The sequence below is a fragment of the Mustela nigripes genome, chromosome 5 (assembly GCF_022355385.1).
Source record: "Mustela nigripes isolate SB6536 chromosome 5, MUSNIG.SB6536, whole genome shotgun sequence".
Taxonomy (NCBI): domain Eukaryota; kingdom Metazoa; phylum Chordata; class Mammalia; order Carnivora; family Mustelidae; genus Mustela; species Mustela nigripes.
In genome coordinates, this window is record NC_081561.1 from 80,434,890 (window position 1) to 80,451,323 (window position 16,434).

Here is a 16,434-nt window from a genome sequence, read left to right on the forward strand (position 1 = left end):
TGTGGCTTTATTTTATTTATTTATTTGTTTATTTTTATGAAGATTTTACTTATTTATTTGACAGACAGAGATCACAAGTAGGCAGAGAGAGAGGAGGAAGCAAACTCCCTGTCAAGCAGAGAGCCCGATGTGGGGCTCGATCCCAGGACCCTGAGATCATGACCTGAGCTGAAAGCGACGCTTAACCCACTGAGCCACCCAGGCGCCCCTCATTCCTGGTTTTAAAAAGTGCTTTTAGATGATATTCTAAGTTGATTTCATAACCCACTAGTGGGTTGATACTAGCAGTTTGAAAAAAGAAAAACTAGACTATAGGTCTTTTTCTACTATATTAATTTTGAAATGAACTACAGGTGATAAAATCAGGCGTATTACTAATTTGGACACTCTTCTTTTTCTTTCTCTTCCTCTTCTTCAGGTTATTTATTTATTTATTTATTTGAGTAATCTGTACAGCCAACATAGGACTTCAACCCATGACCCTACGATCAGGAGTCACATGCTCTTCTAACTGATACCATTTTTAAAATCTAATTTCACCATGAAATATCCTAATTGGTACAGGTATTAAATTACTACCTTTATCACAGAAGACAGAAAACTAGCTAGGAGAGACTCTAGATAGAGATTATCTAACTGTCCTACCCCTGTCCCTGCCCCTAGTTTTTGTTTATGTTTTTTATTTTATTTATTTATCTATCTATCTATTTATTTATTTATAAAAGATTTTAGCCATTTATTGGACAGACAGAGATCACAAGTAGGCAGAGAGTCAGGCAGAGAGAGGAGGAAGCAGGCTCCCCGCTGAGCAGAGACCCCCCCCCCACCGACTCGGGGCTCAATCCCAGGCCCCTGGGATCATGACCTGAGTCGAAGGCAGAGTAAATGCTAATGTCATCAAATATGCTGTCAGTATTCACATTTCTCTGTGACATAATTTTTTAAAAACTCTTTTGAATTAGGAAATAAAGCCTATGCATTATATTTGATTGACAAATCTCTTCAGTTTTTTTTTTCCATCTGTAGATCTCCCTTTGTGTGTGTGTGTGTGTGTGTGTGTTTATTGAAGAAATCAGTCTGTATATATGTACCTATATTATAGTCATTTAATGTATTTCTCTGTCCTTTATAGTTAAGTAAATTGGTAGATTAAAGAATCTTGGCTAACTTTTGGAATTTGGCAAGAGAGCTGTAAAAATGCCTTGAATCTCCTATTGTGTGACATCAGGAAGTATATGGTGTTTGGTTGTCTTGCCTTTTTGTGATGTTAAGATTTATCAGTGGCTTCCTTCTTGTTACTTGATGTATCCATTACTAAAATTCCCCATCAGCTTTCTATTTAATGGATTATCCATTGATACCCTTTGGGCTGATCCATTGCTCTGTGAAGGGTTTCAAAATGGTGATGTTATAACTCTTGTCTTTTTGCATTTTTAGCTGAAAATTTCTATAAAAAAGAACTTTGCCTTTGTTAACTGTTTGATTGCCTGTATGCAGCTTTGCTATCAAGGAAAGGCAGGATAAATGCTTGATGTTTTTTTCTTTTATCACTAAATTCATAAAATAATAGTTCTTTAGACTAATCCAAAGATGACCTGTGAATTTTGGGTTTAACTTTTCCTTTGAGTATTATAATGAACTGAAGGATTTAAGCATAGTTGATGTCTCTCACACCATTGAAGTTATTATTCTATTTGATGCTGAAATTTTGCCATCTTTGGCCAGTGAGGGGACTTTCAGATTCACATGGTGCCGGAAGTCTTTGAAGATCCAGACTCTTCTGGTAGATTTTATGCCTCAGACCTAGAATAAACTGTTCTCTAAGGATTGGGAAACTTTCTAAATTCTCAGGTAGAGAAATGAAGTGATTTGATGGAAGGATGCTTTGGGTCATTGCTCTTTTCGCTGTCTAGTGCTGCCTCTACAGGACTGAAACAGACAGTACCGGTTGCCTTGCCGTCAGCTGTTCCTCATCCTTTTCCTTTTGCAGATTACTTTTCCCTCATAGGGTTAGGTTGATAACTCACTATTCCAGCTTCCAGTGCTGGATGGGGTTAACTCTGTGTCCTGATTTGGACAATGGGATATAAAACGAAGGATACTGGGAACTTATTTAGAATTAGCCTGTGATTTTATCTTTAAGAAATGGCTGTTTTGCTTTAGAAATATTTTTCAGTGTTTTCTTTAATTTTTTAAAAACTGCTCAATAATGTTCTTCATTGTCCATAATAATGGAGAGTACAAGTGGCCTGGATGATGAAAAACAATGGATAGGTTATATTTCATCTTGGTTTCTTTTTGGAGTCTTCTAAATGATCCAGGTACACATTTATCTCCCTAATTCTGTTTTGCTTTGGGTAATATCTGATAATTATAATACCTAATGATAGTGCTAAGTTTGTACCAGGAAGTCGTCTAAGAGTGTACATGTATTAACTCACTCAAAAATGACCCTGTGGGGTACCTATTATTATCATTATTCTCAAATTATAGAGGAGGAAACTGAAGTAAAGAGAGTTCATGTGACTAATCTATGATCTCACAGCTGGTAAGTGGGGGGGGGGGGCAGGAGTCCAACCCACAAACTCTGATCCAGACTATTAAAATTGGTTTCCATTTCTGGAGTACCGGTTTACTAAGAACAGATGGAAGTGGGCTAGAAATGTATTCAGACGTCGGTTTAAAATATATATGGTACTTTATTAGCATATTTTGTGGCTTCTGTTTAAAATTAGTAGATTTAGTTTGTTACTACAATCGAATGTAGGACTGTTTCTTAGATGTCTAAAATTACAAGCAGCTTGACAACATATTGATTTCATTTTCCATATTTAAAGAATTGCATGGAAAATAAAACCCAATGGCATCATATGAGGCAATTCAAATGATGCTCATGATACAGATGAGAATGCAGCAAACTTTTTTTTTTTTTAAAGATTTTATTTATTTATTTGACAGAGAGAGATCACAAGTAGACAGAGAGGCAGGCAGAGAGAGAGAGGGAGGAAAGCAGGCTCCCTGCTGAGCAGAGAGCCTGATGCGGGACTCGATCCCAGGACCCTGAGATCATGACCTGAGCCGAAGGCAGCGGCTTAACCCACTGAGCCACCCAGGTGCCCCACAGCAAACTTTTTCTTAGCAATAGAATTTACAAGGTTGTGACAAGCTTGCATATAAACAGGAAGTCGATAATTTTTATTTCAAATACATGTTCTGTTTGTGAGGATATACCATTTTAACCATATTAATCATCAGATCTATTGTTTGGAAATATAGCAGTGAAGTGGATGTGCAAATATACCAGATAATTTTGCCCTAACTCATAGTGATATAGTCAGACTCTTTACCCAGGTTACCTTGCTCTTAATTTACTCCTGCCTTGTAGATGTCACAAGTGTATGTTCCTCCTAGAGTATGTTCCTCCTGTCTATTTCTATAGACCTTTAGTTTTTAAATTTTAAACATACTCTCCTAATTTTCTTAGAAGTTAGTACTAAAACATTTGTGACATTTATTTAAAAAACATTTACTCTTTATTTTTTATTTTTTAAAAATCTTTTAAAGTTTATTTTTATTTATTTATCTTAAAGAATTTATTTATTTATTTGACAGAGATCACAAGTAGGCAGAGAGGCAGGCAGAGACAGAGAGAGGGGGAAGCAGGCTCCCTGCTGAGCAGAGAGCCCGATGCGAGACTTGATCCCAGGACCCTGACCTGAGCTGAAGGCAGAGGCTTTAACCCACTGAGCCACCCGGGTGCCCCAAAAGTTTATTTAGTTTTAAATAATTGCTACACCTAATGTGGGGCTTGAATTCATGACCCCAAGATCACGAATCACGTGCTCCTCTGACTGAGCCAGCCAGGTGCCCCGCTGTTAATATTTTAAAGAACAGTAAGGGACCTGACTGGTCGAGTTGCTGAGGCAGGTGACGCTTGATCTCAGGGTTTTAAGTTTAGCTCCATATTGGGTATAGAGATTACTTAAAAATTTTTTTTTTAAAATTAAAGAATAATAGAGTAAGGAAAATTACTTCTGCCCTGTGGTTTTGCAGACCTTCAACAGAGAAGCAGTTTGATCCAGTAGAAAATAAACTAGAAGGGGAAAGTTAAAGGGTCTAAATGCCAGATTTGACTCTCTGACATTGAGCAGTTTTTAGAGTTTTTTTTGCTCTTCTTTTTTCTCATGTATAATGAGTTCAGTTAGATCAGGACTGTGTAGACACACAAGCAGTGTGCTATTGGCTGAACTCAGACTTCCCATAGTCCTTTCCAAGGCATTGTGTCTCATGATCACCCAAGTCTCTTAGAATTGATCCCAAAGATAGAACCAGCCTCATGTGATTGAATGTACATAAGGTGGTTTCTTCCTCCTACCTCTTTCTAAAATCATACCTCCGAATATGCAATTATACTTGAATTTTTGCAGAGTCTCTATTAGGCACTCCATTTTGTGTCAAGAAGACACAGCCTTGAAAATTCAATCAGTGGTAGTTTTGCATACATAGGGGGAGTTCCCAATAGAGTCTGTGAAAAAGGAGACAGTGGCATTTCATACTGATTTGGTAATTATTTCTGGGGGCTTAGCTTCATAATTAGAATTGTTGGGCATTGTAAATGGGTCTTTTGAAGCTACTTTAGCGAGTAGCCTGCTTCTTGACTATCTGTGGTTAAGGACTAGTTTTTTTTTTTTTTTTTCAAGTTTTCTATTTGTTGCCAGCTGATACTTTTGTAAACTACAGTAAAAAAAAAAAAAATGAACTATTAGAAAAATGGAAAAAGAATACAAAATAGAAACCAACATTTTATAGACAAAATTACTTTGCCTACTTGCTGTGGAAGTTTCTAAAGCTGTCTTAATTTTTGCAAGTTTGTGGCATCACATTGACCACAAACCAAACTTCGAGTGCATTGCTCTAAGTGGTTATGTTGTGGAGGTGACAAATACATATATACAAGATGGATGCAAAAATTATCTTTCCTAGTATCATGAAAATTGTGGCATGGGGAAGAAGATAGTTGTTAGTTGTGCTTTAGATTGTGGGCTAAATCTGGCTAACTACCTGCTTTGTAAAGAAAGTTTTATTAGGGAGAGTAGAGTGGCTCATTCGGTTGGGCATCTGCCTTTGGCTCAGGTCATGATCCCAGGGTCCTGGGATCGAGTCCCACATGGGGCTCCCTGCTCAGTGGGGAGCCTCCTTCTCCCTCTCTCTCTAGTTTTCACTCTCTCTCAAATAAATAAGTCAAATTAAAACAAACAAACAAAAAGAAAGCTTTGTTGGAACACAGCTATACCTATCCTCTGTGTTTGTCTATAGCCGACTTGGTTAGTTTTGACTAAGACAATATGATCTGCAAAGCATAAAATATTTACTCTGAGGTCCTTTACAGAAGAGTTTGCTAGCTATTTCTTTAGATTTAAAAATGACTATAATGAGTGATTGCTACTTATGTAGTGCTTGTTTCCTTTTTTTTTTGACTAAAATATCTTTGTTTAAATACATTAGACATATTGTTGTTTGACTTTTTCCCTCTAGTCACTGATGTACCTCACATAAATTTGGAGAGAAGTAAAGAAAATGAACGGATCAGTAAGGATCAAATAAAGAAGAGGAAAAAAAAGCAAAAAGATTATCAGCCCAACTATTTCCTATCCATTCCGATCACCAACAAAGAGGTGCTTTTCTTTAAATTGAAGTATAGTTGACTTGAAATGTTACATTGATTTTAGTTGTATAACATAGTGATTTGACGATCTATATTGTGCTATGCTCGTGGTCACACTGACGGTGTAGCTTCCATCTGTCACCATGCAACACTATTAAAATACCATTGACTATATTCCCTATGCCTTTCATCCCTGTGACTTACTCATTCCATAACTACCTCTGTCTCCCCTTCCCCCCTTCTGCTCATCCACTTACCCCTTATCCCTCAGGCAGCCCAGTCAGTTCTTTGTATGTATGGATTTGTTTCTGCATTTTTGTTTGTTTATTCATTTGGTTTTGTTTTTTAGAGGTGCTATTTAAAAACAAACAAACAAACAACTTTTACTATAAAGTTTTATTTTAAATTAAATTTAAGGTACACTAAATGCTTGTAAACCCATTTGCTCTTAGCCCTTCAGTCTCTTTGACAGTATTTTAGCTGGGCAATAAGAAATAATCTTACTTATGCAATATAATATATTTAAACAGTAATTTTGAGAAATAGTATTTAAACAACCATAGTTAATAATTTTGCAAAAGACTTTTGAAAAGTGTTGCCAGATGGCATGTCAAGGTTGGTTCTCTCTAAGCATTTGCCTACCACAGTGGAGGAACCTTTCAGAAGCAGAGGGTAGTGACCAGGTAGAAAAAGAGGATTCTGGAATCTCTGCTGGGAAAGTAAAGTGGGATCTCTTGCTGCTTAGTCTCGTGTAAGGTGATGGTAATTGCAACACAGTTTCTTTAAAAATTACTCATTGCTATGCCAATTTAATGTGGCATGGTAAACTATTGTAGAAATCTATTAAACTTCTGAAAAATCAATGTGGTATGAATAATAGAAAGCAGGACCAATTGGCCCAAACTAAGAAACCCTTGTAAATGGCTGAGAGCTGCTCTATCTGTTAGAACTGGTAGAGAGGTGAGGCAGGGAAGAACAGCTCCCTCAAAGAGGGACTGTTTTCACATATTGGTGCAGTCTGAGAGGCAGAGCGGAATTTCTGATTGTGGACTGTGATCTCTTTTACTAGTATCAAACAACAAAAATTCCAAGTAAATTTGAAGACCCCGTTGGCTTTATTGAGCAAGTCACGAATCGGGCAGCATCTCATATGGCAGAGAGAAAAGTGCTCCAACAGGCTGCAGAAAAAAGAGGGGTTTTAAAGGTAGAGAGAGAGTGATAGAGAGCGAGAGAGGAAAGAAGGAAACTATTGGCAGAGAATCCTTGTTTTAGGTGAGGTCACCCATGTGAGGAGAACGGAAGGCTTCTGTCAGTGAATGTCCTGCTGCTGACTGGGAAATTCCGTGTGGACTTGTTCCGCTCCTGGGGGGCAGTTAGGTGTGAAGTCTTGGTTGGCTGACATGAGGCCCCTATCCTTAGGGCCTTCTGTGGTTTTCTTTTTCACACCAGGCACACTTTGCATTTGTTTCCCCCCCTTATTTAACTAGAGTGTTTCTAGGAAATGCTAGTGAATTTTTAAAAACCAAAAGAAATGCAATTGAAATCAAATAAATAAATATCAAAAGAAAAAAAATAAATGTTATTGATATATTCCAGGAAATTTCTAGTCTGTGAAATCACAGTGTAACTGGGGAGAGGAAGATACATAAAAAGCAATATAAGGTTTTAGAATTTAATGCAGTAATGAATTCGATTCTGATTTTACTGGTACATACCAATAGAAACTGGGGGGTTAGCTGTACATTTGTCCTTACAAGTATTTAGGTGGCAGAGAGTTAATGTCATGAGTAATTATTATTATTATTATTTTTTAAAGATTATTTATTTATTTATTTATTTGACAGACAGAGATCACAAGTAGACAGAGAGGCAGGCAGAGAGAGAGGAAGGGAAGCAGGCTCTCTGGTGAGCAGAGAGCCCGACATGGGGCTCGATCCCAGGATCCTGGGATTAGGACCTGAGCTGAAGGCAGAGGCTTTAAACCACTGAGCCACCCAGGCGCCCCATGAGTAATTATTATGTTACATATTATATATTGTATAAAAATACCTCTGAGTTATTTGGACAAGTTTTCTTTGAAATTTAAGATCATCTGCTCATATAGGAGTTAGAAGAGAGTTGGAAGTCAGAGGTGATGGTACTTAACTGTGAAGTCAGAAGCCAGCTCTTTAGGACCCAGAATGTGAAACAGGCAAATCCCCATGTGGATACAGGATTTGTGACTGGAAGAGACCCCAGTTTTCTTATCTTGCTTTGTTGTGCAGGGTAGAAGTTTGGGAAGCACTTCTGCAAGTTGCTTTAATGAGGCCCTTCATGGAGTCTGTCTCTACTCCGTCCGTGGCTCCCGTGGTGGTCTCAGCAGCAGCTCTGTGTCCTCTTCATGTCGGCCCTACCCCTTCTGGCCTCTTTGGCTTCCTGCCTCTTCCAGTGAAGATCAGTGGGGTGATATGGTGGGGAGGGACAGGATGGGGGAGGGGATGAAGATGAAAGGGGATCGAGCAATTCTTTCCTTCTGTTGAGTTCAGGATTTGGGCCACGGAAGTGCCTGGAGCAAGCGGAAGAGGGAGGATGGTCTGCCCCTCTTGGTTTTCACCCTGTAAGCTGCCATAGCCTTTGTTTCTGCTTTTCACTTTCTGGGAGGTTGTGTAGAAAGTGGGGAGTGCCGCTTTGCAGTCCTACAGTCTTGTTTGAATACCGTCTGGGCTCTAAGCTCGCTGTGGATGTAGGTCAGATGACTTCATTTCTGTAGTTTACATTTCTTTAGGTGTAATATGGAGGTGATAATTACTTTCTAAACCCAAATCTGGACATGTCACCCACCAGCTTATATACTTCACTATTTCCCTGGTGGTTTTAGGGTAGAGACAGAGGCTTTACTGTGTTCTGTGAGGATCTGCACGGTTCGGCTTTCTCCACTTTGGCACTTGTTCCTTCGGCTTGAACCCCTCTGGTCTTGAACTTGCCAGGTTTCCTCTGCCCCCCCCCCCCCGAAAGCCTTTTCTGTCTGGGAGTTTTCTTTTGTCTCCTCTTGGTTTTGTTGAGGCCAAAATCTTAGTTCAAACCTCTTCACTGGTGACTGCTGCGCCTCCGTCACCCACACCCTGCCACCTCCAGGCTCCCATAGCTTTCCTTTTGTGATCTATCATCCTTGCAATCTGAGCGAGCTCGCCTTCCACACAGAGTTCTTCGGTTCATTCCCAGTACCTAGAGCAGAGCTTGGCAGGGGTAGAAATACACACACACAAAATACTGTCATCTCAGGGCTGCAGATGTGTTTGTGGCATACCAAGTTATACCAAAACATTTACAATAATTAAAATAAGAAATACAGTGTTACAAGTGGTGGTTTTATAATGCAGGTTTAATAGTCATCCTTTAAGGGTAGGGTGACTTAAGTTATGGGGAATGCAGGTTTCAAGTGACCTGGAAACCAAATAATTTAATGTTTCCCTCTAAAGAGACTTATTTGTAGATAATAGAACGCCTACATACAAATACAGGGAGGAGAGGTAGGATAGGACCTTAAGAGACACATTTTCCATCTTTTATATGAACATCTTTTCTGTTTGTTTGTTTTAAAGTAGCAAGTGTTAATTTTCTTTTAAAACTACTTATGAGCTTTTGTGGGAAGGCCTGGGAAAAGAAGCAGCATTTATAACATTGTTTCAATGGGAGACTGTATTCCAAGTTCCAATTAAGTGACCTGCAAATAAGTTTGTAGAAGCTCGCACATTCACAATGAGTTGCTCTACTTTTGGCCTCTACTTGTTGGCATCTAGTTTTAAAGAAAAAAGTATTCAGACTTATATGGGTCTTTGATTTTTTAAACATACTTTTAGGTTTTGAAATGTTTGAAATTCTTCATTAATGGAAATTCATGATTTCATACTTCTAATAAATAGAATTAGAAAGTGCATTAGAAGGGCTGCATAAAAATATCCTAATTTCCAGTATATGAAAGTATGTGTTGCTCCATTACCTGCAACTATGCATTCATTCAAAAATAAAAATAAAGCAGGAAAAACTTAATGGGTTTATAATAAATCCTACATGTTTCTTAAGTGGCTAGAATTGTTTGTTAATCCTAGTTGGATTTACTCATTTGTTGGCTTTATGTGCTTTCTTTTGAGTGTTAATATTACAAGGTAAATCAGCACTGAAAAAATGCAAGAGAACTAGAAACTGAATTCAGGAATGTATTAATTTTTTATAAGATGATTTTTTATAATAATGGAAAAATATGATTTTCTTTGGGGGTTTTTAAAAGGCATTTGTTGCATTTAATTCCATATTTCATCATTTTGTCATGAGAAAGTTGCTGGTCTTCTAAACATAATCAGAGTATTCACTTCTTTTCTGGGATATGTAATTGTAAAAGTCTGATATCCTGGTGTGTATGTTAAGCACTTGGTAGATTTAGAAACTTCTCCTATTGGAGAATGATTTTTTACTTCAGTTTTGTTCTTTCATCAGTTTTTCAAGTTCTTTCCGTGGTTATAGACAAGCAAGAAAAATGAAAGTATTCAGCATTGAAGAAAAGTTACATAGCAAACTGAAGTGATAATTCTAGTAAATCTTAATGAGGCAGCAAATTTAGGAACAACATAAGTTAACAGCTTTGAAAAATTCTGAAAATAATGTCAAAAGATGGGGTCACAGATGTTCTCCTGCTCTATGCTGGAATGCAACTTCTCTTCCTTGTGCAGAAGCACTGTAACTTTAAGGCTTTTTCTCTGCACTTATATATGCCTTGAGTCAATTAGAAAGCTTGAAAAGATAGAAAAATGAATTTTCTTACTGAATTGTTTTTAGCCATATGGAATATGGCTTAGTGGTGAGATTTAACAGGTGGTTGGTTGTTCTTGTTCTCTAAACATAATACTCAATGAAATATTTAAGATTTTAATAATGCTCATATTTTTAAAAAATTTCTTTGAGTATCATATTTAAATATGATTCTGTAGTATTAGCTATTTTTTAGAATGTGCCTGTGCAGTACTGTCAATGGCTGGGGATTAGGGTGAGAAGCTTTGATGGCTTTATAGAATTTTAAACAGTGGCTGTAAAAATTAGTTTCCTTTGGCTTTTAATGACATTGGTACTTATGGAAGAAGATGCTGAAGGTTTTTTTCCTTTTTCTTTTATGTTTTAAGAATATTATTAGGAAAAAGCGTTTAAAAACCTCTTAACATGATTTCAAGGAATATATAAATTAATCTGGAGCATCATTGGGAGGATCAAAGCATAGCTGGAAATATGTCATTGACTCAGGGCACCTGGCTGGCTTAGTCGGAGGAGCATCTGACTCTTGGTCTCAGAGTTGTGAGTTCAAGTCCCATGCTCAGTGTAGAGGTTACTTAAATAAATAAAACTTTTAAAAAAGGAAATATATCACTTGATTAGGTTACATTTAGAATTTTGATAGGTTGAAGTTAATCCTGCATCATAAGTACTGTGTGACATTAGAGAATTAATGTTCAAAGTATTTTATTATTTTTAATTTTAAGTTTACAAGCTATTAGATAATTAAAAAATGTGAATGGTCTGAGACTATTTTAGCATGCTGGACATTGCACTAAAATGCTGAATACGTGAATGAATGCAATTTTTTGATCATAATCTTGAATTTACATATAATTAGTATTTGAGCCCAGAATGGAGTGTTTTATGAAAATGTGGATACTCTACTCACTAGGTACAAGTAGCAAATCCCAGAGTGCCTGGGGGGCTCAGTCGGTTGAGCATCTGCCTGACTTTTATTTTCAGCTCAGGTCATAATCTCGGGGTCCTGGGATCGGGCCCTGTGATGGAATCCCTTGCTCAGTGGGGAGGCGGCTTCTCTCTCTCCCTCTTCCTTTGCCCCTCTTCCTACTGGCACACATGCATGCTCTCTCTCTCAAATAAATAAGCCTTTAGAAGAACCAACCAACCAACCAACCAAACAAACAAAAAACAAATAGCAAGTCCCCAGTTATGACATAAATATCTCCAAACATTGCCTAATGGTATCAGGGAGGCCACGATGCATAGGGTAAAGAACCGCTGATTTTAATATTGGCAGTATTCCATACCTTTTATTAGGCAAATGATGTAGAGCTTACAAAGTATTTTTATGTAGCTTATCTACTTTGATCTATAACACAACACTCTGAGTTTGGCAATGCAGATTCTGTTACTCCTGTTTTACAACTGAAAAAACCAAGAGTCCAGGAGAGGAGGTGACTTGGGTGGATTCACACCTGTGGTGGACTTGGGGTTAAAATCCAGAATTTCTGAGCCAAGTCCAGCACCCTTAATTTGCATCAGTCTGTTTATAAAACAGAGTTCTCATCCTGTGCTACTTATCATTTTCAGTTAAACCAGAATTACCATTTGTACCAGCTAAGATTTGGGGATTTAATTATATTGTTTAGAGGTATGACTTTTTTTTTTTTTTTTTTGGACTGAAGTATAGTTGACACACAGTGTTACGTTAGTTTCAGTTGTACAACATAGTGATTTCACCAGTCTGTGTACATTAGTGCTATGCTCACCACGAGTGTAGCTGCCGTCTGCCACCACATAATGCTGTGGTGATACCACTGACCATATTCACTACGCCGCACCTTCCATCTCCATGACTTACTCATTCCATAACCAGGAGCCTGTATCTCACCTCTCCCCTTCACCCATTTTGAGCATCCCACCACCACCCACCCCTCTGTAACCACACGTTTGTTTTCTGTGTCTGTGGGTCTCTTTCTGGATTTTTGTTTATATGTTCTGTTTTTTAGATTCCACATATAAGTGAAATCCTACAGTATTTGTCTTTCTCAGTCTGACTCCTTTCACTTAGCATACTCCTGTAGGTCTATCAATGTATTTTTTTGCAAATGACAAGATCTCTCCCCTTGTTATGCCTTAGTAAGAGTCCATTTAGTATACACACACACACACACACACACACACACATACATATATATATATACATATGTTTGTTTGTCCCCTCTTGAAAATAAACTAATTCCTTGTATTTTTCTCACGTGTTGTAATTTATCCTTAAATTTTCTTTTGCTATTTTGGGTATATGACTTTGAAGAGATTTTTTTTTTTTTAGTCATCTGTTTTTCAATTTATTTTAATAGAGTTAATTCCCGTATCTACAACATAGCAACATTCAGAGGCTTCAGTGAACCAGTATGTGTAAAATGCTTACTTTAGTATCTAGAACCTAGTGATCACGCCAAAAAGGTTAGTTACTGCTACAGTTCTTCAAGTACTGTTTTTTTGTTTTGTTTTGTTTTTAAGATTTTTTATTTATTTATTTGAGAGAGAGACAGTGAGAGAGATCATGAGTGAGGAGAAGGTCAGAGAGAGAAGCAGACTCCCCGTGGAGCTGGGAGCCCGATGTGGGACTTGATCCCGGGACTCCAGGATCATGACCTGAGCCGAAGGCAGTCATCCAACCAACTGAGCCACCCAGGCGTCCCTTGTTTTGTTTTCTTAATTAAAAGCTATTTTTTTGAGAAAAAAACTTTATAAGTAATGGAGTAGATAATTAAATTGGCACCCTAGATTATTAAAAAAAAACGAAGATATTCTGTATATTTAATGATTTGGAAACTGTCTAATAAATTTTAGGTGAAAAACACGTTTTAGAATAATGTGAATTGACATTTACTGATGTGTTCTCATGCCAGTTCTCTATTTTATTTTACTTTAATTCCAGCATAATTAATATACAGTGTTCTATTAGTTTCAGGTGTACTTTTAAATATTGTTTTTATTATTGTTACTAGTCACCATGGTGAGAGGGTGGTTTCAGAATAATGAACACTGACCTTGAGGTGTTTATAATTTAGTTTTATTGATAGAGAATATAGCAAAGTGACTCTGTATGATCTTTGCACACTATTAGGTCAGGAGCGCTTTATGAAGCTATCAGTATTCTTTTGCTAGGTTTCATGGAAGTGACCTCTTGCCTTGGGAACTAGTATGTTAGGTGTTACTGCATAACTTCCTCCCAGAAAAAAACCATTTCCTGTGTCAGTGTCTTCCAGATGGCAAGGAGGGAAGAAATGCTGAGATTATTTTCAGTGACGCGGATTTATTGGAAATATATATGGGAAGTCAGATCCTGGGACGGCATCTCATGATTTGTCCAGTCACATTCTGCAGATAATGGGGACATTGTTCAGGATAAAACAGCTACTCTAGTATCAGAACAGTCTGCTGTGCTCATGATTCCGTTGTTTCTTATCTCTGCTGTTTTTTAATGGACTCTGCTTCATTTGCCAGCCCCGTCTCCTTCCCCTTTTCTCTCTGACGAATTCTGCTGCTTCAGAGCTTCTATGTGCTCTCTGTTCTCTGAGTGTTGCTCAGTTTGCTGTTTCACATTCAAACCAACTTCAGTACACTCACATGGAGAAGTTGACTGGGATTGTACCTAGCTGGAAGTGGAGGAGGGAAGAGCATCATTCCCCTGCTTGTTTCAGAGCAGAGACTGAGAGGGGACAGTCTGATGAGAGACGAGGCTCTCACCTCCACGCACACTGTAATCGTTTTTCTGACCTAAGCGTTTGGATTTCTTTGCAACTCTCCCTCCGTGGTTACGCCCCTCCTCACACATCTGGAAGAATGACAATAGTCACTCCTGTTGAGATTATTGCTGTCCTAAAAAATTTTAAAGGCCATGAAGAATGGATTCTCAGACACATTCATTTGGGGACAAATAAGTAATATTTCCAACAGGAATGGAATGTTGTCTGCTGGTTTGACCTTTCTGTGGCAAGAATGAAACTTTTTTTTATTTACAGAAAGATCATAATTATCGTGAGTCATGCTGCATAGTCCAAGGACAAGTTTCTGAAAAGATGCCTGGTCACTGAGAGGTTGTCAACCAGTGGATCCAACCAGTGACCCAATTTGTAAAATAAGGGTCTTGGGCTTGATTTTTTTTTTTTTTAAAGATATATTTATTTATTTTAGAGAGGGAGAGAGGGAGAGCACAGAAGAAGAGAGAGAGAGAATCTTAAGCAGACTACATGTTGAGCACAGGACCCAGTATGGGGCTTAATCTTGGGACCCTGAGAGCATGACCTGAGCTGAAATCAAGAGTTTGATGCTTAACTGACTGTGCCACCCAGGCACCCCAGGCTTGATGTTTTTAAGATGGACAAGGATTGTATAAGTTTTAAAAACTCATACATCATATTAAGCTTCCCAAGTCATTTTATCCAGGATATTTGAGAACAAGTAGGTAATTAAGCATTGCTTGGTTGAAGAATCTTGACATAGTTCTAATTTTGATTGTTGCTTATTTTTCTTCTTGATTTTCAAATTGCCATAAGGAAATTATGCTTGTCTAATCTCTTTTTTATGTGTATATGTGCGTATGTGTGATTAGATTATAAGAGGAATTAAGATTCTGCAAAACGCGATAATACAACAAGATAAGCAACTAGCCAAAGCAATGACCAGTGACGGCTCCTTTCATATTACCCTGCTCGTGATGCAATTATTGAATGAAGATGAAGTAAACATGTGAGTAATATGTCTTCCTTGAATGTCATCTTTCAGATTATTACTTCAGTATGAATAGGCATAGCAGAACCCAGAGGCATTGAGATTCTAAGGAATCATTCTTTGTTATAATTTATTCCAATTGATAGTCAATGTACAAAAAAAATAGTCAATGTACAGAATTAACAATTCAAGTATTCCTCCTAATCTAGACTTTTTTTTTTAAAGTTTTTATTTATTTATTTGACAGAGAGAGATCACAAGTAGGCAGATAGGCAGGCAGAGAGAGAGAGAGGGAAGCAGGCTCCTTGCTGAGCAGAGAGCCCGATGCGGGACTCGATCCCAGGACCCTGAGATCATGACCCGAGCCGAAGGCAGCGGCTTAACCCACTGAGCCACTCAGGCACCCCCTAATCTAGACTTTTAAACTCTGTTATTGTTATCTAATAGTAGCCCTTAGTTAAGCAGTTGCTTTGCCCATGTTAGTCATGTAAGCATCTAGAGACTGGCCGTTTAGGTTAGGATTCTTGGTAAAGATTATGGAACCATGGCACAACTATCTCTGAATAGAGACCTGATTTGAGGCCAGTTGTCCACTTTTTAATTAATGGGGAAAATAATAGTACCAGTACATGTAATAGCTCCTTGTATAGAGCCTGGCACACAGCAGGCAGCCGGTGTTATTAGTTATTAGAACAGCCATTCCTTAGGTCAGTAGACAATTACAATTTTACCTTACTCAATCTTAGAGTGCCTGTATAATACCCAATCCTAATTCTAGAGGTGTGCCATAAAGTTTGGGCATAAGTCATTGGCAGCTGCTTTCCAGCCTGGAGTGGAGAAACCTTGGTCTTCCCCCCAATTCTCTGGGATACTCTGTCTGTACCTTGTTATCATCTGTATAGATCTCTGAATTAAGCTGGAGCTTTGTCTCTTTGGAAAACCAGGATCAGAATGTATTGCAGATTACTTCAATTTTCTACCCTGACATATAGTTTCCCAAGGGAATGAAGAACAAGACTTGCATCAGGAAGAGGGTGAGGAAAAGGGAGAAAACAATGAAGTAGTAACTCAAAATCTGAAGCCAAATTATGATTCTTGTAGTTATGTCTTTTAAACAGTCGACCCTCGTGTCTCTAGAAATTGGTCTTCTGATGTCTTCCAACCTGATCTACCCAAGAGCAGGTCTTGGGCCCCCTGCAATTGCAGAAAGGCCTAGAAGATTTTTTACTTGACTCACTTTCACTCTTCACTTTGCAAATGAGAAG

The 16,434-nt window shown here is 38.0% G+C and overlaps 1 protein-coding gene across 4 annotated transcripts in view; it reads left to right on the forward strand.

Annotated features, from left to right (window-relative positions):
• Positions 1-16,434, forward strand: part of AKAP7 (A-kinase anchoring protein 7) — a 154,120-nt gene that overhangs the window by 16,591 nt on the left and 121,095 nt on the right. For all 4 annotated transcript variants that reach the window (XM_059400730.1, XM_059400731.1, XM_059400732.1 and 1 more), the window contains exons 3-4: positions 5,536-5,675; positions 15,051-15,187. In XM_059400730.1, coding sequence (XP_059256713.1) covers positions 5,536-5,675; positions 15,051-15,187 — 277 coding nt within the window. The remainder of the gene's footprint in view (positions 1-5,535; positions 5,676-15,050; positions 15,188-16,434) is intronic.